Genomic DNA, 20,485 nt, shown 5'->3' with positions numbered 1-20,485 from the left:
GTCAAGCCTAAAGAAAATCAGTCCTGAATATTTGTTGGAAGGCCTGATGCTGAAGCTCCAGTACTTTGGCAACTTGATGCAAAGAGCCAACTCATTTGAAAAGACCCTGATGCTGGGAAAGATTGAAGGCAGGAGGAGAAGGGGATGATGGAAGATGAGATGGTTGGATGGCATCATCAACTCAATGGGCATGAGTTTGAGGCAACTCTGGTAGATGGTAAAGGACAGGGAAGCCTGGTGTGCTGCAGTCCATGGGGCTGCAAAGAGTCGGACATGACTGAGTGACTGAACAACAAAGGGAGAGAAACAGGGAATGAAATTTTGAAATACAAATGAAAAACAAGCACTAGCAAAAATAATGATGTGGATTTGGAGAAGAACCAAATCGAAGTTTTAGAAAAATACTTAGCCTGGTGCTTTGTATTTAGGAACTATGTGATAACTGTCAACATTTGGGCAGATAATTCCCTATATGAAACTCATGACTTTATACAACGTGAAATGCCTTTGTGGAACCTCAGCTTTGGGAGTGTTCACTGATCCCGTTGTTCTGTTGGCCTTACAGTTTGTGGACTGAGCTGAGATTGGAGTCACAACTCTGAGACAGTTTCAAGTAGTGGGCAGGTGTCCCTCGTCCTTCGGGGGGAGGAGCCGGGTGTGTTCTTGGAGCAGCTTTGGCCACTTCTCCGTCCCCACCCCCCTCCCTGTTTTGAGTGCCTAGTGGATGCCAGGCCTTGTACTTGAAGGAAGGAAAGGAGGATGACTAAAACATTGTTCCTCCTTTCCTGGAATTCACATTCCAGCAGGCCATCGAGTCTGCCCCCGGGACCCTTCCAAATACTCTGGACTGAATCAAATCTATTGTGTGCTTCCCTCTGCAAAATTGTTGGTATCGTATGAATTTCTGATGAGTCTTCTTCAGCTTTTGGAGTAAGATCAGGTCCCACAGCTGTCTATGTTACTGAATGTATGGAAACATTGGTTAGCTGGCAGGGAACTAGATACTGCAGTTTTCCAAGCAAATGAATAGGTTTACTAATCAACTTCTCCAGATTACTAATTCTTCCACTGTACATCTTTTCAGGATGACGTGAGGCATAAGGTTCATCTGAACACCTTTGGATTCTTTAAGAATGGGTACATGAAGGTGAATGTCAGTAGCCTTTCCGTAAATGAGCCTAAAGGAGCCACAGACAAGGACTCAACTGTAAGTGCCTTTCCAGAAGCAAGGGTAAACCCTTTTCTGTTGCTTAGGTAAGAGCATCCCCCCTTTTTAAAATATGAAGAATTAGAATATGGAGAAAATTAAACTTGTGAGCAGGCATCAGTAGTTTTATTTTTTAACACTGAAGTTGTAATTCTTGAATAATTTCAGTGACAACTGATCCTTCTTACAAAATACATGGTAAGAAAACCGAGAGGAGGGCCAGGCCAAAATAATCACCTTTTCTGCTCTTGGGCTAAGAAAGGTATGGCCTTCGGGGCATCAGGGGTAATTCACTCTACCGTTTTCACCTCCCCTTAGATTGGATTCAGCCTAGACCGAACAAAGAATGACGGATTTTCTTCTTACCTGGTGAGCATCAAGTGCGTGACCTGAGCCGCTCCCTACGCTTGAGTCCAAGACCCTGGGTGGGAACACCCTGCTCCTGTCAGTGCTGTTTCTTGAGGTGGTGGCTTCCACTTCCAAGTGTCTCTGAGCACCCACAGTTGTGTTTTTTGAACGGGGGCTGGGCCACTTACTTGCTTTGTTCCTGAAAACTTTTTGTTCTTGTTCTAGTGTGACTGAATAACATGATGTATAATTGGGTCTTCCTTTCTCAGGATGAAGATGTGAATTACTGTATTTTAAAGAAACAGTCTGCCTCTGTCACCCTTTTAATCCTAGACATCTCCAGAAGTGAGTAAGTAATGCTAATAATCTTTCAGTTCAACCCTTGAGTAAAGTTGGGAGGAGTTTGGTAGCTAAGCCTAAGACGTGTATCGTCTGTCACATGCCAAATACTTTGCCGAGTGCTGGAGATTACAAACAAGACAAAGAAGGTGGAGGTGCAGTCCTGCAGGAGCTTCTAGATGAGCGAGGGAGACAGAACAGCGATATCAGTGATGGCAGCAAACTCGAGGAGCAGTAGGGCAGAGGGACGGTGGTTCGTGGGCAGGAAGGGAGGCTGCAGAGAAGTGTTGGCGCTGCCAGCTTTCTTGTGAGTAGACTTTGCAGAGGAATAAGATAGGGAAGAGCATTCCGGGCAAAGAGAACGTGTTACACCGAGGCAGAGTAGCATGCACTAGCATGGCACGTGTTCAGTGAAGTGAGCGCGTTGTTCGCAGCCAGCTAAGGGGAAGCGAGGGAGGTTTCTGCCTGTCCTGTGCTGGACGTGCTCCCCTTGACGCATGCGGTAGTGCCAGCTCAGGGCACGTGTCCACTCCGACATTGAAACTTGCGGGCCCCTCCTCGGGCGGGATGGGTCTCCCAAAATTGGGGTCTGGTCAGCAGGTAGAAGGGAGGAAATGCATCTTAGATGGGCTGCTAATCATTTTCACTGCCCCTCACCTGCTCCCCAAGGCCTCATTTTAACACCTTACTGGTTTTTTTTTACCTCTTGTTCCTTTTCCGTTGTGCACAAAATGCAGGAAAGATGGGGAAAGCATAGTCATTTCTCCTAATTCTCCATGTTAGAATAATCACTAATTTATATTTCCTTCTAAACTTGTTTCCTAAGTCTAGAACATTTGATTTTAAAAATCCATAGTCATTTTATAATTTTATAAGCATCGCTGTTCGTTCAACTTGATCATCATCAGTTTGTTGAACACATTACACATACTTAGGGAGGAAATATATACCTCAGAATCAAATGGTTGCTACAGACTCAAGCTTTAGAGTGAGGCTGCCCAGCTGCGAACTAGCTTACTACTCTTGGGCAAATTCTTTAACCTTTTAGCTTCCATTTCAGCATTGGTAAAATGCAGATAATAGGATCTGCATCATAGTTCATCATGGGACTGCATGAGACGATGGGCTTAGAGCTGGAAACAACACCTAACAGACATTACTTACCGGCCATAAGCATTCCTTTGAACTCTTTTTCTTCTGTCTTACTTGAATATAGAGTGAAAATAAGATCTCCACCAGAAGCTGGTACCCAGTTACCAAAGATCATCTTTACCAAGGATGAGAAGATTGTTGGTCAGAGCCAGGAGCCTGGTGTCAACCCTGTCTCAGCAGGCAGCCAGGCTCCGAAAGAACAAGGTAACTGTAAGGTAGACACTAGCCTTTCCTTCACTACCTTGCTTCATAGATCCATTTTTGTTCCTACTTAAAAACAAACATGATCTTAGAATTATTTTATTTTTCAGGTGATATAAAAATGCATAACAAAGAAAAATGCAGGAAAGTTGGGGAAAGAAGAGTCATTTCTCCTTATTCTCCATGTTAGAATAATCAGTAATTTCTATTTTCTTCTGAACTTGTTTCCTAAGTCTAGGACATTTGATTTTAAAAATTCATAGTCATTTGATAATTTTATAAGCATCCCTGTTCACTCAGCTTTAAAATTTTTTTATACTTATCAGATGCCCCATTAAATGAATACTTAATTTGCTTGGCATTTTCCCTTAAAGAGACATGGTTCCACTTCAATGCTATCATAAAGCATTGCTGTATCAGACATCTTTATTTGTAGATTTTTTATTTTTTTTTCATATGTAGAACTTTTTCTTTAAGCTGAGTTCCAGGAACTGAAATTTCTGGTTCAAAGGGTATGAATACTTCTGGGAACATTGATACATATTTTCATTCCTTTCCACATGAGTTGTGTGAATTTATATTCCTACTGGGAAATATATAATGATAGCACCCACATCACCAAGTCTTAGCCAGCAGTGGGTTTTTGGTTGTGTTTTGTTTTTTAAATCCTGAAGTGAAAGGCAAAGGGGTGTCCTTGGTTTTGAAGTCACTCTTATTGAGATTGCACTTTTTCTCCCTATGTTGATTTACCAGTTTAGATTTATCACCTCTTTTATTGACCATCAGGTTTATCTAATAATTTATATGAGTTCTTTAAAGATAACTTTACTAGTTACTAGTATTATTTATGTATTGTTTTCTCAGTTTGTCAAAGCTCTAATGCACACTAAAAGACATGCAGAAATATTCCATGTGTGTGATGGTGTAGTTTCATGTATGTGCACCATCTCCTCCTTGTCCAGGTTCCTCGGGCTCACATGACCGTTCTCGGCAGAAAATTTTCTTCCTTCTTTTTATTCTGAAACTCTCTGCCTTCCTACAGAGTTTGAGAGTCTCTTCCTCAGAAAGAGTGACTTAAGTAAATATAAGACACGGAGGTGCTCTCTTTTCATTGAAAGAAGTCATTAGCAATCTTTACACTCCTTGCCGTCAGGAAAAAAGTATGCTTTATGCTAATAACATTTGCTATTTTTCTACATATGTAAATAAATCTCATACATACATATTTTAAACAGTGGTCTGTTTTCAAGTGTCATTACTTAGAAAAAAAGAAAGTCATTCCATGTGGCATCTTTGGCAGTAACATGTACTAGGTTATTTAGAGATGATGTCCTTCATTGATGCTGAGTGTTGCCATTTATTAAATTCCGTTCATAATAGAACAAGTCCAGTTTGCGGCTTCTACAGCTCAAGAATGTTTGGGGTTCTGAGGAGTTACAAGTTCGTAAGATGGCATGTGGCCTCACCATTTTGTTTATTTGTTTGAATTATTTGATATTAGATGAGCTAGAGTCTTATAAACTGATACCGTAGTATACATATGAGCTGAATCATGCAATAATATCTTTCACATGATTCTTCTTTTAGAAAATGGAAAGTCCAGAAGAAGTACTGTGGATTCAAAGGTAAGAACTAACCCCAACCTGTGCTCTCAGCTTTCTCAGGTGTGTGTGTGCTCACACGCATGTAGGACTGTCCTTATATATATGTATACATACACACACAGGTGCACACACGTACATCTGCATGCTCAGTCTACAGGCGGTTGCCTTCTGTTTGGGGAGAGAACTGGGACACTCTGAAATAATTTCAGAGTAAGACTGAGTGCTGAGTTATACAGCCCTTATGTGATAGAAGCTCAGATAGTGAGGGGAAAGGGAAGTGGGGTATCTGAGAGTTGTTTGGAGGGAGATGTCACCAGGGCTTGAAGCTTGGGGGATTGTTTGGGGAAGAAGATGAGAAGAAAGGGGCTGAAGACCATCATGAACAAAGACTGGAAGTGGAAATGAGCATTGACAAGTGCTGGACACTGGCCTGTTGGAAGTAAAACATAACATATATTTGGGACCAGAGAGAGGGATCTTAGATTATAGAGGGCCAGAAAATTGAAGGTATCGATGCACAGAAAACAGGAAGTCATTGTGTGTTCTTGGTTCGGATGGAATGTGATACAGAACGTATTAAGGGAAAGTCGTTGTTGAGAAGGAACGTGCAGGGTAGCAGTGGAGAGGGGGCCGGGGGCCTGAGAGGGACCAGGAGGGATGCGTCGTAACCCTGCAGGTCTCGAGTGTTGAGCATCCGAGCCCGAGCAGAGCTCTGGAGTGTGGAGTGAGCAGCGTCTGGGCGGCCGGGGCGGCCGGAAGCGGGGAGAAGGGGAGAAGGGGTAGGTTGGTTTTTTACCCCCAGAGAGGTGGGGAATAGAAATAACAGAAGGACACACGGGAAAGTTATGGTTTGGGATATCTTGATATTTCAGCGATGGAGCATCCAGATGGCAGGGTTTTATTTTGTTTTAACAGCTTTATTGAAGTAAAACTGATACACTACAAACTGCGTGTATTTAAAGTGGCAGTTCAATAAGTTTTGATTTAATGTGCACCTGTGAAACCACCACCACAACACATCCGTCACCACAAAGGTTTCTCCTGCCCCTTTGTCACCCTCCTGTCCCTAGGTAGCCACTGATCTGTCACTATAGATTCTCTTTCATTTAGTGTAATTGTGTTAGGCTCATCTCTGTTGTTCTGTGTCTCAGTAGTTCCTTCTTTTTGTTACCTAGCTTTAGTCCACTGTGCCAGTTGCAATCCGTCAGTCATTTGACGTTGGGCATGGAGGCCAGGTGCTGTGTTGAGGTGTGTCCTGGGTTCGCATTCCTTGTCTCACTACAGCTATAAGACTAGAGAGGTGCTCAGCTGGGAGCAGGGGGCTGTTGGAGCGACAGGAGAGATAACCGAGAAAAGGAAATGGGTAAAAGATTACCTTTTTTTGTGAAACAGGGTTTCATTCATATTGAAAAGATGGTGAATTTCTTTTTCAGTGAGCTTTTGAAGGCCAGTCAATTTAGGATTTTAGAAGAACATGTTTTGGAGCTTTTAATTCTTTATTTTTACTAACATGCTTTTTCTGATGGTCGCATCTAAAATAGGTCGTTCATATCTTTTTTAGGCAATAGGAGAGAAATCTTTTTCTGTTCGTAATAATGATGGGGCAGTTACATTCCAGGTACGTATTCTCTTTGAGTTAAGCTTTGTCAAATTTATCTCTGCCATGTAAAAGGGTGAATTTTTAAAGAAACTTTGAATTTAGGAATAATAATTTGTATATGCTGTGTGCCAGTCATTTGAATATAATAATTCTCTCCATAACAAACCTACAAGGTGGATATTGTTATCAACCGCTTATCAAATCATGTATCTCTGAGAGAGAATAACTTTGTGTGTGTCCAGTGTGAGTGTCAAGGCCCAGTTTCCAACCCAGCTCTCCCTGGCTGTCCCCACAGCTCCGCCTCTCTAATCCCACCCTGCCTCCCATTCGGAGTGTGTCAGAAACCCAGAATTCGACACCTGAAAGGATGAGTGTCATCTTTTGGGTGATGTTGTCAGTTCAGAGACGAGTTCACTGAGACTTAGAGGCCTGAGTGACCTGCTCAGCCGTCACTGTCGTTAACTGCACAGGAGTGTTCATGGCAGCATCACAGCCTGTGTGTGGGGTGTGGGGTAGGACGCTGGATTGGATCTCAGAGCCCACGTGCTAGGTGGTGACCGTGGACAACTCACTTAACCTCTGAACCTCACTCTTTAATCATCTGAAAATAGAAAATGATGACACCCATCTCACAGGGTGCTTAGGTGTACCATTTTTAAAAAACTAAAAGTGCTTTGTAAAGCACTGTACAAACAGTCTCTTAACCATCAACTTGTAAGAATCGCACCTCTTTCTCTAAGCAGTTTTCATTAACTGAGGTACCATTTGCTTCGAGTGAAGCGCACAGCTCCTGAGCGTGTGGCTCTGTCAGTTCTGACAGCAGCCTGCACCCATGTCGCCGTGCTCAAGATTCTCTGCATTTGTACCTCTGAAAGACCCCCGCCCCTGCATCTGCAGTTCTGAGTTCTCTCACCATAGATTCTTTTGCTGATCTAACAGTATTGACGTTGTTTAACTTGAGTAGCCGTCGGTGTTAACAGCTGACTGCGAGTTTGTGGGGTGCTCACCTGCTCTGAACCCTCAGCAGCGTCCCCTCTGTCTCACAGTAAAAGCCCAAGTCCTCCCTCTGGTCTCCAAGCGCACGTGGCCTGGCTGCTGTCGACTCTGACCTCAGTTCCTGTTTCCTCCCCACCCTCTCTGTGTTACTGTGCTCCAGCCACACAGGCCACCTTGCTGCTCCTAGAGAAGATAAAGCCTTGGCCTCTGCTCTAGCTGTACCCACTGGAGCAAAACTTGTCCACAGAGTCTGTGTGATTAATTTCTTCCTCCTTCAAGTCTTGGCTTGAATGTCACCTTTTCACCAAAGCTTCGTCCAGTCGTCCTGTTTTGAATGCAACCCCCCCACCCCCCGCTCTACCTTTTCCTTTAGTACTTCTTTCCAACGTACAGCATACTTGTATTTCTTTGTTATATTTATTGTCTGTCTATCCCTTTGGAAGGTAACCATAAGGGCAGGGATTTCTGTCTGCTTTATTGCTGCTCTGTGTGAGATTCCTCATCTTGGGCCTGGCCCTGGTAGTCTTCCTGTCGGTAATCATGGAGATGAATAAACGTATGAGTGAGCGTCAGACATCCCACTGAGTACTTACACCTTACCATTGTCTCAGTTCATCCTCCCAGCAAACTATGAAAGTAGGTACTGGTATTGTCCCCTGTTACAGATACCTCTTTTTTTCCCCTTCTTTTAAATTTTGAGGTGTGATACCTATAGAAGAGTGTATGGTACTCACCTTGAGTACAGACGATTATCCATAATCACCTTCGTAGCCATCACCTGGTACCGGAACTAGAACAGTGCTACCAGGCCAGTGTCACTCACGTTCTTCTCAACTCTAGAGTAACTCCTGTCATGAAAGATGTTAATAACCATTTCCTTGCTTTTCTTCATCATTTACCACATGTACATGTAGCCCTAAACAGTATAATAACATTTTAGACTTATAGTAAAATGTTCCCTAGATTGATCAAGGAGTTACATTCTGTGATTATATATATGTGTGTGTATATATAAATAACATTTTTTGATTTACATTAAGCTTCACTTGAATACATGAAATATGTTGAAACACAACGATGTCTAAATGTAGTAGACGTAGCCTCTATTACTGTTGTCTAAAATCATACAGGTACATTGTGATAAGGAAATACTGGTCCTTTACTTTTTCAAGTACCAGAAGAACCTCCTATCTTTTTTAGAATTATTTTTTACCTAAAGGGCAAACAGTCATATGTGTGTTTGAACGCTAGATAAGCGAGTCTTAAGTTAGCTCTGCAGACTTCAGCAAAAACCCATCACTGATGGATAGATATGTGACAAAGGAAGTGTAGTCAAGTGTTAACTGCAGAATCTGGTTAGCGGGCACACAGGTATTCGCTGTATAATCTGGTCTACTTTTCTGTTAGCTTGAAAATCGTTAAAATATTAGGAGGGTATCCTAGAATAAGAAAATGTGTATTGGAACTCTGCTCTAGGAGAGTTTGATTAATTTAAGTAAACAGTCTGTTTTCTTCTGTTCGTAGTATTCATGATTTCTAAGATTTAAAAATTTAGCTGAGGATTTGGATATCCTTAAAATTTTTTCTTCTTCATTTTCAGTTTTTCTTTAACATCAGCACTGACGAGCAAGAAGGCCTCTACAGTCTTTATTTTCATAAGTGTCTTGGAAGTGACATTTGGTCTAATGACAAGTTTTCATTCAGCCTCGATGTAAGTACTATATAGAAACTGCTCCAGTGGATGTTGTCAGCTGTGTAAAATGCAAGATGGTTTTTTTCTTTTAAGAGCAGTTTTAAAGAACATTTAAGCAGAGTTAGAGAAAAACATGGCCAGAATAACATTTCTGCCAGTGGGCAGCATACTTCAACAGAGGATTCTTTAAAAGGAAATATGAAGGATTTATATTAGGGTGTGTTTACACTTCAGTCTTACACTTCATTAAGAATGGTTGTTCGGACTTCCTCGGTGGTCCAGCGGTTAAGACTCTGCACTAACAAGGCAGGGGATGCAGGTTCGATCCCTGGCTCAGGGAACTAAGACCCCACATGCCTCAGGGTGTGGCCAAAAAAAAAAAAAAATCTGTCGCTGTGTCCGTAAGTCATCTATAACTCTGCTTCTGAAAAGAATATGATTGTTACCTTCTGGTACTTGCTTTCTTGAGCTTCTGTGAAATAGCAGAGATTCCAAATGACTGAATATGGGATGATCTGTTCCTGAAAAGTGAAAACTAGTCTCATGTTGGTTTCAGATCGAGATCACAGAGAAGAATCCTGACAGCTACCTCTCAGCGGGAGAAATTCCTCTCCCTAAATTGTACATTTCCATGGCCTTCTTCTTCTTTCTCTCTGGGACCATCTGGATTCACATCCTTCGAAAACGACGGTAAATTATCACCTCCTCGAGCCCTTCAGTCCCCAAGGTGTGGGGATGTGTTTGTTTAATTCCACCTGTTGCTGTCTTCCGAACCAACAGGCCTTGTCACTAGCAGTCCCGTTCTCTTCAAAGGGCATCTTCCCCGAAACAAGGGGAACTCTGCAGAAGCCTTACAGTGTGGGAAGCCTTACAGTTTGGGAGACCTTTGCACGCCATGATGTTTGTTCACTTCTCTTGCTTGGTTTAAAAAGAAAATCCAAATATTTCGGTAATATACAATCGAAGTAAAATGTATAAGCAAAGTGTTTCCATAGCAAGGTCTGGAGAAGGAAACGGCAGCCCACTCCAGTACTCTTGCCTGGAAAATCCCATGGACAGAGGAGCGTGGTAGGCTACAGTCCATGGGGTCGCAAAGAGTTGGACACGACTGAGCAACCTCACTTTTCACTTTCCATAGCAAGGACACCCCAGCCCAGGACTCGGAGTGAATGCATTGGTCCCATTCAGGGGCTGTTTGTTCTTCAGACAAGAGGAGTGACCGTGGCCCAGGGCCTGGTGGGAGCATGGAGTTGCTGCCAATCTCTGAATGCCCAGCCGGGGTAGACACTGCCCTCCAGAGGCTCGAGAAAACTTCTTCAAAGCCCACCTGCCTGACTCTGGGCCTTTCTTCTGAAACCCTCGAGGCTTTAATTTCCTCTTCTTGGTATTTGAGGGGAGCAGCAGCATATGAGTGGAACTAGTGATTAATTCTGTGTCCCTCCCCCAAAGTGGAAACGAAATGCTAATTTTCAGTTAAAGAATAGTGTGAAATGTTTGTTATAAAGCCCATAAACTGTGTAAAGGATGGTATGGAAATATGGTATTATAGATTTAAATTCACACAATAAATGAGCACCCCAAATGCCAGATGCCTCTTTCTCTGGAGCAGTGGGCCAGAAATGGAGACCTCTCTAAGCCCTGGTGGCCTGCCCGTCTTCTAGTGGACATGGCTCAGCTTGGGTACTGGGCTCTGCTGGGTGCGGTTTGCTGTTTCCTGTTTATTGTAAATCTTTTACACCCACTGGATGCAAAGAACATCTTGTTTGCTTGTAAAGGACTCTACATAATCATGTTTGGACTAGAGATCGGGCAGCCATTGATAAGAAAAAAAGAACCCTGCAAATTCAGGCCATAAAAGATGGTGGAGGGTGGTGTGTGTTTGTTTTTCTTTTTAAGAAGGTTTTGCTTTTACTTTTAGTAGACAAATAAGAACTAGGAGTCGGAAACCTGATTTTCAAATATAAATGCTGAGTGTTGTTGCTACTGACTGAAGTGTGCCTGGCTTCACTCTATAAATCTCTTTTTCCTCAGCTGCAGAGCTGGCACCGTCATAATCTATCATAATCTGCCTTCTTCTCACAGTCTTAGATCTTCAGATTTCTAATGTGATTTCCCCTGAAATGATGTGTACAAGAGGGCTTTGCAAATCAGAGTGCTGTGCAAAGATGAGGCACATGCAAAATAGTTTAGCCAGATGTTCAGTGGTATTTTAAATTCCCTTTATTTAGCGAGACAACAGTCACTGTCACTGGTTCACTTTTATATAAAACTGTGATGACAGTTTAAAATCTGTGGTAAAACGAGGCTGACCTGTGTTATACAGCATATTTTAAACTTTTTGTTGAAGTGTAGTATAGATACAGAAACGTGTCATTCTGGCCCTTTGCCCCCCACCCCCCGTGTTTTTCCATTAGTTTTGAGCCACGTGGGGTTGGAGATTCGAGTCACGTCACGGATGTGACTCCAAGGCTGCCTTTCAGAGACTCACAGCCTTTAGAGCTGGAGGGAACTGAGAGACTTGGGCCTTGTCCTGTTGAGGCCTCGAGAGGGGAGGTGAGAGCCATGGTTGGCGTCCTGGACGCAGCTGGCCTGGGCCCACGGTGGTTTGCTGTGCCGTTGTGGCCCCTCTCACGTCCGCGAGTTCTGTCGTGGCCCCAGAGCACGGGGAGCGGGGAGGGAACACGGACCTGCTTGGTGCCGCTCTCCGCCCAGCCAGGTGCTGGGAGTGGCGGCGACATTTTCAGCAGAGGTTTCTGAGGCCTCGTGAGAGGAGGGCGGTCAGGATAGAACCCGTGTGTGAGCCCGGTCATGTCTCCCCAGAGCTCGAACTCGTGCCTGCCTTCACCTGCCGTCTACGCTGTTCCCCGGGCTGCAGGTCGAGAGGGCCAGGCTGTGGGGGTGAGCCCTGCCCTCGCCAGCTCTGCAGCCTGGGTGAGTCTCATTGCTGTTGAGGACGGACAGACTCCTCTGGCCTTGACTTCCCTTTTGACCTTCAAGTAGGTAGGCCCCGGAGCAGATAAGAACCAGGGAGGAAGCCCGCCCGGAAACTGGTGTGCGTCACTCACGACACGCCCTCCTTATCGTTCGGTGCAAGGCCCTCTCCTGTTTGGCTTCCTGTCCCCTCTCTCGTTCCTTCCCACCCATGGCCAGCTGCCCAAATGTGTTTCGTTTGTATTTGGGGTATTTGTGTATCTTGATAAATCATGTTTATTGGTATTGAATGTATTTTTAATTTATATGAGCTGTCCTGTCTGTAGGTATTGTTTTCGTACGTTGTTACACTCGGTAACATCCTCTTTCAGAGGCAGGCACATCGCTGTGTGCACGCCCAGTTCACGGCCGGTCAGCTCCTCCATGCCACCCAGTAGGTGCCCCATTTCGCTCACCCGCCCCCTTCATGGTGGACCCTTAGCTTGTCCTCATCCCCCTGCTCCCCTACCCTGTCACCTGCCCTCCTGCCTGTCCCCAGATGGCTCGGGCAGCCTCTGAGGTTCATTCCGGAAGGAGGCGCCCTGGGTGTGGGGCGAGCGCTCCTGTAGTTTCACCGAGTGCTGCCAGGTTGCTTCCCGGCGTGCCTGGGCCAGCGGGTGCTCCTCCCGCACCCGCACCAGCACTGACACCTGACCCGGTGCCTCGTTTTCTCTGGTGCATCTCTGATTATCGGTGATAAGAACTACCTTTACAGAGACAGTAGCCTTCTGGGCTTCCCCGTGTGACTGCCTGTATTTGCATTGTCCTTCTGTTGGGTTTTCTGTCCGCCCCTGGTTGCTGTGCTTGAGTTCCTTGCACATTTGAATCTCAGTCCCTCGTATGTCTTAAGACATTGCAAATTTCTTCTCCCGGTTGAATTGTTGAGGAAAAATCTTTCACATTAATGGAGTTGAGGCCATATAATTGTAGTCTTCTGGGCCGTGCCTCGTGGATCCTGAGAGGTCCATTCCTACTCCAGATCACAAAATGGGTATTTCCTGTTAAGCAGCCGAATCCCCCTGGGGTATAGGTAAGTGTGAAGCTGAGGTCAGCTCTCCTCATTTATTGTATAGGTTTGAGCTGAGTTGTTTTTTTCTTTTTTTCCCCCAGTGCCAGTTATTAAGCAGCCTATTCTTTTCCCACTGACTTGGTGTCACCTTAAATACTAAGCTTCCATACATGCACAAATCTGTCTCTAAGCTTTCTAGTCTGTTCTGTTGGTTTATTTCTCTGATGCTGCACTGTTCCTCATTTTTTAACTGCTGTATCTTTGCAGATTGTCTTGATATCAGAGAGTGGGAGTTCCCCCTGTCGCTCTTGCTCAAGTCTTTGCTTTCTTTCATAGGGTTTAAAATTTTTTCTCCAGGGTTAAAATTTTTTCTCCATCATGGTTTTGTGTGTCTTACAGGTTAACTCCTAGGGCGAGGTGGAAAGAGATAGAGAAATTGAATGCCTGCAGCCTGAGGGTGGACTCATGCCTGTGGAGGAGGTGGGGGGAGTGGGTGTGTCTCACTGGCCTGGTGTGGTTGTCAGGTTCCAGCCATGAGTGTCTCTCTCCAGACAGAGAGGGGCACTGTCTTTGACCATCCCTGCTTCCTAGCACCAAACCCACCTCTCCTCTGGGCTAGCGATTTCCCCTAGAGCTGTGCCCAGTCACCTCTGCCTTGGGGATTTGTGCCATTTTCACAGACCCATCTGCCTCTTTCTTGCCTCTGTGGGCTCTCCAGGGTGGTTTCCAGAGAGGAAACTGGCAGCCTGTTTAGATTTCCATCTTATCAGGCCTGGGAACCCATTGTGCATAACTTGGCTCCATTCACAGAGTTGGATTACATGGTAGAGATGACTTGGGACCCCATTCCACACCTTCTCTGCTGGCAGCAACCACTTTTTTAAAAAGCTTTGTGGTTTGCTTAGATCATACTTACAGCTTCCTTATATGACACGTGGAGCTTCGGCTGTCCTTTGGGAGTGTGAAATTGTCCTTAAATTCTTTTCTCTCTGTTTTATAGGAATGATGTATTTAAAATTCACTGGCTGATGGCTGCCCTTCCTTTCACCAAGTCTCTTTCCTTGGTGTTCCATGCAGTACGTATTCGTGTTTTGGGGTCATTTATGAAATGCCTGTACTATCGGAAAATAAGTTGGAAGACAGGCTACTTCAAACAAAAGATAAAAGAATACCTTTGCCATGAAGCCTCCTTTGGTCTGGGAAGAACTGGTCATGGGATAGATCCTCCTAGCCTCCCTAGTGCTAGACATAAGACGTCTTTAGATATTACCTACAGACTCAGAGTTTTCTCTTGTAGGTGTTTTATTTTTTTGGTTTTGTTTTTTTTTCACCCTCCTAGTCATTTCTTGAGATTAGAGGGCCACCTGATGAATTGTTTCCACGGCTTCCTTTATTTTTTGAAATATTCCCCCACATTCCCATTTGATTTGAAATTCACTGTTAGCATACTTGTTTGAGAGGAAACTGATGCTCTAAAGATTGAGGCATAAGAATTGAGTCAAGCTCTGAATACTTAGTGCCGATGCAGACTGAAATGAGCCAGCCCATGGGAGCGATCACAGCTTCCCCACTTGGTAGGCCTGCGAGGTATCTGTGGGCCCCATCTGTGAGGGTGACAGTCTCCAGACTCTCTCAGGAGTCTGCTGCCCTTAAAAATGTCCTAGAAAAACTAATAACGTATCCAGTTACAGTTTCAAGAAATGACAATTATTTGGCTAGTTTCCCATTTGGGTTAAGGTAAAAAGATTCCTTCTGGAATCATGCAGATAATGAGTCATAGGATTCTTGGGTCACTTTCATATCCAGACAGCCACTTGTAGAGGGATGAAAGATGCATGAAGGAACTGATGTCAGCTTTGGGCGTCGTGCCTGCAAGCGTTTGGGGCACTACTGAAGCTGACCACTTTATAGTAAAAATTCATTGGTAGCTTCAGGTAGCTCTAAATTTACAGGTTTTTTTTTTCCCCCAAAGAAAATAGAGTTGAAGCTGGGTGATTCCACATAGATTTTTTAACTGAGTTATTATGTAAGCAGCAAGGCTATGAGAGAGAAAGCTGTTGCCTGGGATTGAAAAGACCCGTGACATTTGGAGGATTTTTTTTTTGTTTTTTACATCTTTACTTTTATATATTAATTCATTAATTAGCCATTTAGTACTGCTTGCGGAATCTCAGTTCCCCTGGCCAAGGATTGAACCCGGGACCCAGCAGTGAAAACCTGGAATCCTAACCACCAGGGACTCCCTTGGAGATTTCTTTCAAGAAGTGAATAGGCAGCCGTTTGCCAGAGTGAATCATCTGCCTCAAGAGAGGGACCTTGGGACTTCCTTGCCGGTACAGAGGTTAAGACTCCATGCTTCAAATGCAGGGGCTGCACGTTCGATCCCTGGTCGGGGACTAAGATCCCACGTGCTACACAGTGGGGCCAGAGGAGAAGAGAGGGACCCGGACTAGGTGTTAGTGATGTGGAACCCTTTTGTCTAGTTTCTCAAGCTCCCTGCCATTTGCAGTGCGCTTACACGCTTCACTGTACCTCTGCAAGTGCAGTGTTAGGGAGTGGGGGTGGGTGTCCCCATCACAAGGGCCTCTGGTGGCATTTCCTGTCCTGCTGTGGGTAAGGTGTTGGTAGACAACCTTTCTGAAACACACTTGTTTTCTTGCAGATCGACTACCACTACATCTCCTCCCAGGGCTTCCCGATCGAAGGGTGGGCTGTGGTGTACTACATCACTCACCTGTGAGTACTCAGAGTTTCTCGGGAAGTACCCGTCCTGTGACGTAATGGCTGGGCAAGATGGGGGACACGAGCCCTGCCCCAGGGTGAGGGAGACGGCCTCGCCCTCCCAGGGTGGCCACGTGGCATGTAGACGGCTGTCCTGACTGGAGAACTTGGGGCTGTCAGCATGCTCCTGAAGGGGTCCCCCCACCACAACAGTGGGCCATGTAGCTAACTATTTGTGTGCTGGAAAAGAAATGCTGTTCACTGATGTGCCATTCCCTACGTCTGGCCATCTGTCTTTTGGAGGAAGTGCATGGAATCATAGAATGAGCTGTAGACTGTGACTCAGAATGAAAGGCTAAAGAGACCTGCTGATGTCTGTTCATTCTTCCCTTTTGCAGCTTGAAGGGGGCACTGCTGTTTATCACCATCGCACTCATCGGCACTGGCTGGGCTTTCATTAAGCACATCCTTTCTGATAAAGACAAGAAGGTCTTCATGGTTGTCATCCCGCTGCAGGTAAAGGATCCCTAACCCTGCTTGTCCTCCTTCTCTCGAGCCTTTGCTGGGCTTAGCTCCAGGCCTGTCTGGGGGGAGGGAGTCGGTTCTCCCAGAAACCCCCATCCTCTGCCTTTGGGGTTGAAGCTTGGGCCTGTCTTTCTGGATTCTGATGGACCCAGACCTCAGGTTCTTGCACTGGGAGATGCTCCACCATCCACCGTCTTTAAACAGCACATGAAGAGGGAGCTGCTGACAAGTTAGGGAGACAAACTGTCTCCTTTTCTGCATCTGATGGTCCTCTTAGCAGAGAAGCTTGGGTACACTGTGACTTGATTAACAGTTTATTTTTTTTCTGGCTGTGCTGCTTGGCTTGCAGGAAATTAGTTCTCTAACCAGGGATTGAACCTGGACCGTGGCAGTGAAAGCACTAAGTTCTAACCACTGGACCGCCAGGAAATTCCCAACAAACCATTGTAAAACTGTGAATGACACCAGTGAGTTTGCACAGCGTAGAATATGAGACACTGGGGCAAATGTTTATTAAATGTTTCATGTGTCTGGGGCCCTGGACTGAGGCCAGCTTTATAAGACTGTGAGCCCCTCAGGAGAGGAACTTTGTCTGATGTGTAGTAGTCTTATTGGAGGTAGAACCTGGACGTAGAGGATGCATGGTAAACAGATCCTAGCAGGGACACACAACTTGTCAGCTCTGCTCGGCCAGAGAGCATCTGTTTGATAAAGTCGTTCTCGTCCATGAGCATTTGGAGCCCTGTGCAAGGGTGGCAGGTGAGGATTGGAATGGTGCCGATTCCCCAGGCACCCAGGTCAGTCCGCTCACCTGGTGATTGATGGTTTGGCAGTGTTTGTGGCAAAACCATCTTCACTTTCAATCATAAGAGACATATGTTAGTGCCACGTAAATGGTACAGACCGGTTGCTGTAAGTTTCCAACGAGAGACTGTTCACTTTAATTCGGATGATCTGGAAGAGCTTTCTGGTGGAGATGGGCCTGGCCTAGATTGTAAGGAAGGACACGTGACAGAGGCCAATGTGACACTGCCGTCGGGCGAGCAGGAGAGGCTGAGGCACTGACGGGTCTTGGCTGTTGAGCCACCACGGCCACTTCTCTGCCGGGTCGTGTTCTCCAGCCTGCCAAGGTCTCAAGAGCTGGGAGACAGTGGCTGGGGTCCTCCTGCCCCATCTCCCCCTCCCTCCAGGAGCGGCTGCCCTCTCCTCCAGCTCCACTCTTCTTCACGCAGCCCAGAGTGACATAATGGAGGCTCTTCCCAGCTTTCCCTCTCCTGTTCCCCAGAAGGAACAAAACCACAAGGTTACATGGCAGGTCACTCGGAGGAAGCAAGGCCATTTAGACAATTAAATATAAGGAAGTTATGAGTATTTAAATGTAAGGGCTGGTCTGAGAAGTCCTTGAACATCAGCCTTGACAAGTTAAACTGTTTCCTTTTGGTCATGGGAGCCACTGCGCATTCTGGAGTAGGGAATGAGCGATGTAGAAATGGCATTTCAGGAACATTGTTAGCACTTGGTTCCACACCAGCGCCTCTGGGAATATCTTGTGTCTTGTGTCCAGAGTGTGAACTGAGGGCAAAATGGAATTAAGCTGTTTATTTCCCGTTTGTCTTCATAGTGGAGAAGGCAATGGCACCCCACTCCAGTACTCTTGCCTGGAAAATCCCATGGACGGAGGAGCCGGGTAGGCTACAGCCCATGGGGTCGCTAAGAGTCAGACACGACTGAGCAACTTCACTTTCACTTTTCCGTTTCATGTACTGGAGAAGGAAATGGCAACCCACTCCAGTATTCTTGCCTGGAGAATCCCAGGGACGGCAGAGCCTGGTGGGCTGCCGTCTATGGGGTCGCACAGAGTCGGACACAACTGAAGCGACTTAGCAGCAGCAGCAGTAGCAGTTGTCTTCATAGACAGAGCCACAGATGCAGACCTTTCCAATGGACTAGGCTTCTGGAGGAGCCCAGAGGCTGGGTGTCAGTGGGAGACTGAAATTTCAGGCTAATTTTTGCATTTGTAGTAAGTGTGGTTTCAGTGATGATTTAACTGATATGTCCTAGACAGAAGGAGAAACTACCCTTCCTAAGTCATAGCACGACAGGTTTCCCATTTTTGTGGAAATATGGAGAATTCCCTGTAGAGCAGTGAAGCACAATGTTTGGGACCACTGACTGCATGGAGTAGAGATAGGATTCCTCTGCTTTCTTACCTAGTGATAATCTTCAAAAGAATAGTTCATCAACTGTGTTTCCCTTGTGCTCAGAGGTGTCACAGGTTTTAAACTGTTGCCTTCTGTCTGACCAGCTGAGGGACTTTTCATAACATGCTGATTGCTTAACAACAGGATGGAGCGCACACAGCCCAGCTTGCAGGCCCGGGCGTCTACCCTCTGGGGCTCTGTCGCACAGATCTGTCCGTGCTCCCTGTGCCCCGCAGGTCCTGGCCAACGTGGCCTACATCATCATAGAGTCCACCGAGGAGGGGACGACAGAGTACGGCCTGTGGAAGGACTCCCTGTTTCTGGTTGACCTGCTGTGCTGCGGGGCCATCCTCTTCCCGGTGGTGTGGTGAGTGCCCCTGGGGAGGGAGGCCACAGCTGCACCACAGGAGTGTCCGTCCAGCCTGGCAGCCGGACCCGCCGGACCCAAACTGATCAGAGTCACCCGGGGTACACAACAGCTTCCTGGGTCCCAGACTGACCTGATTTGGTCTCCGGGCCAGACCATGGAGTTTGTGGCTCTGTCCGGTTCCCCAGGGGGTTGCAGTAGCGCTCACCTGGCACTGACTTTTAGCACTTCAGATGCTGGAGAAGGGTTTGGAGACGAGAACTCAGTAGCAACATAAAACAGCCGTGTGAATTTGAAGGAAAGGGAGTTGAAGTTGAAGAAAGCCTACAGATAGCCTCTTCTTGCCAAGTTAGATAGAAAATGTGGAAGTACATCAACATAAAACTGGTGGTAGTTCTCAGCTCATAAACGTAGATGTCATCAGATGGGTTCGCTTCGTTCCTGGAATTGGCAGACTTTAGATGCATATACTGTGCTTTGACTATGTGTAAAGACATGTTAGTGCCAAGTCAGCGATTGATGAGGAAGAATATCCTCCTTACAGCTCATCAAAGTGAAGGAAATTCTTGCTTCGGTAGGAATTAAGAAAGTAGCGAAAGAAAGGCTCACAGAAATCAGACACTTGCCCTCATTATGGTCCAGTTCTGTGGCCACTGGAAAGCAATCAGTTCTTTTGGAATAAAGTTTTAAAAAATAGACTTAGCTGTCTTCTCTTAGAAGTGAGGTGTTCCCATACTGCAGTGCCCCACACAGTGAATTAGTATTTTTAGGCTCCTGGGGTTGATGGGGTCGTTGGTTATTCTGATTATTTAGAACATGGTGTCAATGGAGTGTAATCCTCGTTTCAGTAAGTTAGATCCACTTTTTTAAATTTATTGGGGCGCACTGGATGTTAGCCTGCGGCATGCGGGCCCTTAGTTGCGGCATGTGGGATCTACTTTCCTGACCAAGGATCAAGACTGGGCCCCTGCATTTGGAGCACAGAGTCTTAACTACTGGACCGGGGAAGTTCCGAGCATGTTAGATTCACTCTTAACCTAACTCGTACATCACACATGTTTACATACCGATTCAGCAGACAGCTGCCTGCATGGGAGAGAGCACAAATGAGTCTTCTTAGTCTCCACAGCCGCCCCGTATTCTGTTCAGGAATAGTGACCCAGACATTTGAAACAGGACGACCAGCATTGCCTCCAGTTGGAAAGAGCGTCTTCCTACTAGGGAGCAGGGCCTGAGCCCCCACTCCGACGTCTGTCGCCCTCAGCACGGTGACACGGAAGGGGCCTGTGGGGAGGCTCCCCGGGGGTCCAGTCGTTAGCACTCGGAGCTCCCACTGCAGGGGCTCTGTTGGAATCCCTGGTCCTGGAACAAGGATCCTGCAAGCCCCAGAGTGCGGCCAAAAAAGGGGCCTGGGAAATTGAGGAAGGGTGAGATGCACTGCGGAGCCACAAGGGTACTTCCTGCCGTTCACTGATGGCAGCACTAAGGAGCAGATGCCAGGTGGCAAGATTCTTCACGGTGGACGTTCTGAAAATTGCTGTAAAATGAGAAA

At 46.0% G+C, this 20,485-nt stretch overlaps 1 protein-coding gene across 4 annotated transcripts in view; it reads left to right on the top strand.

Moving 5' to 3' along the window:
* Positions 1-20,485, top strand: part of GPR107 (G protein-coupled receptor 107) — a 56,580-nt gene that overhangs the window by 11,202 nt on the left and 24,893 nt on the right. For all 4 annotated transcript variants that reach the window (XM_081594797.1, XM_081594796.1, XM_081594798.1 and 1 more), the window contains exons 2-13: positions 1,085-1,207; positions 1,526-1,576; positions 1,825-1,904; positions 3,111-3,250; positions 4,835-4,872; positions 6,413-6,469; positions 9,048-9,158; positions 9,697-9,830; positions 14,120-14,195; positions 15,782-15,855; positions 16,239-16,356; positions 18,803-18,933. In XM_081594797.1, coding sequence (XP_081450923.1) covers positions 1,085-1,207; positions 1,526-1,576; positions 1,825-1,904; positions 3,111-3,250; positions 4,835-4,872; positions 6,413-6,469; positions 9,048-9,158; positions 9,697-9,830; positions 14,120-14,195; positions 15,782-15,855; positions 16,239-16,356; positions 18,803-18,933 — 1,133 coding nt within the window. The remainder of the gene's footprint in view (positions 1-1,084; positions 1,208-1,525; positions 1,577-1,824; positions 1,905-3,110; positions 3,251-4,834; positions 4,873-6,412; positions 6,470-9,047; positions 9,159-9,696; positions 9,831-14,119; positions 14,196-15,781; positions 15,856-16,238; positions 16,357-18,802; positions 18,934-20,485) is intronic.

Source organism: Giraffa tippelskirchi, chromosome 4 (genome assembly GCF_054371585.1).
Source record: "Giraffa tippelskirchi isolate mGirTip1 chromosome 4, T2T-mGirTip1v1.2.pri, whole genome shotgun sequence".
In the NCBI taxonomy this organism is placed as follows: Eukaryota; Metazoa; Chordata; class Mammalia; order Artiodactyla; family Giraffidae; genus Giraffa; species Giraffa tippelskirchi.
The sequence above is the reverse complement of the archived record's forward strand: the minus strand, read 5'-3'. Positions and strand labels throughout refer to the sequence as shown.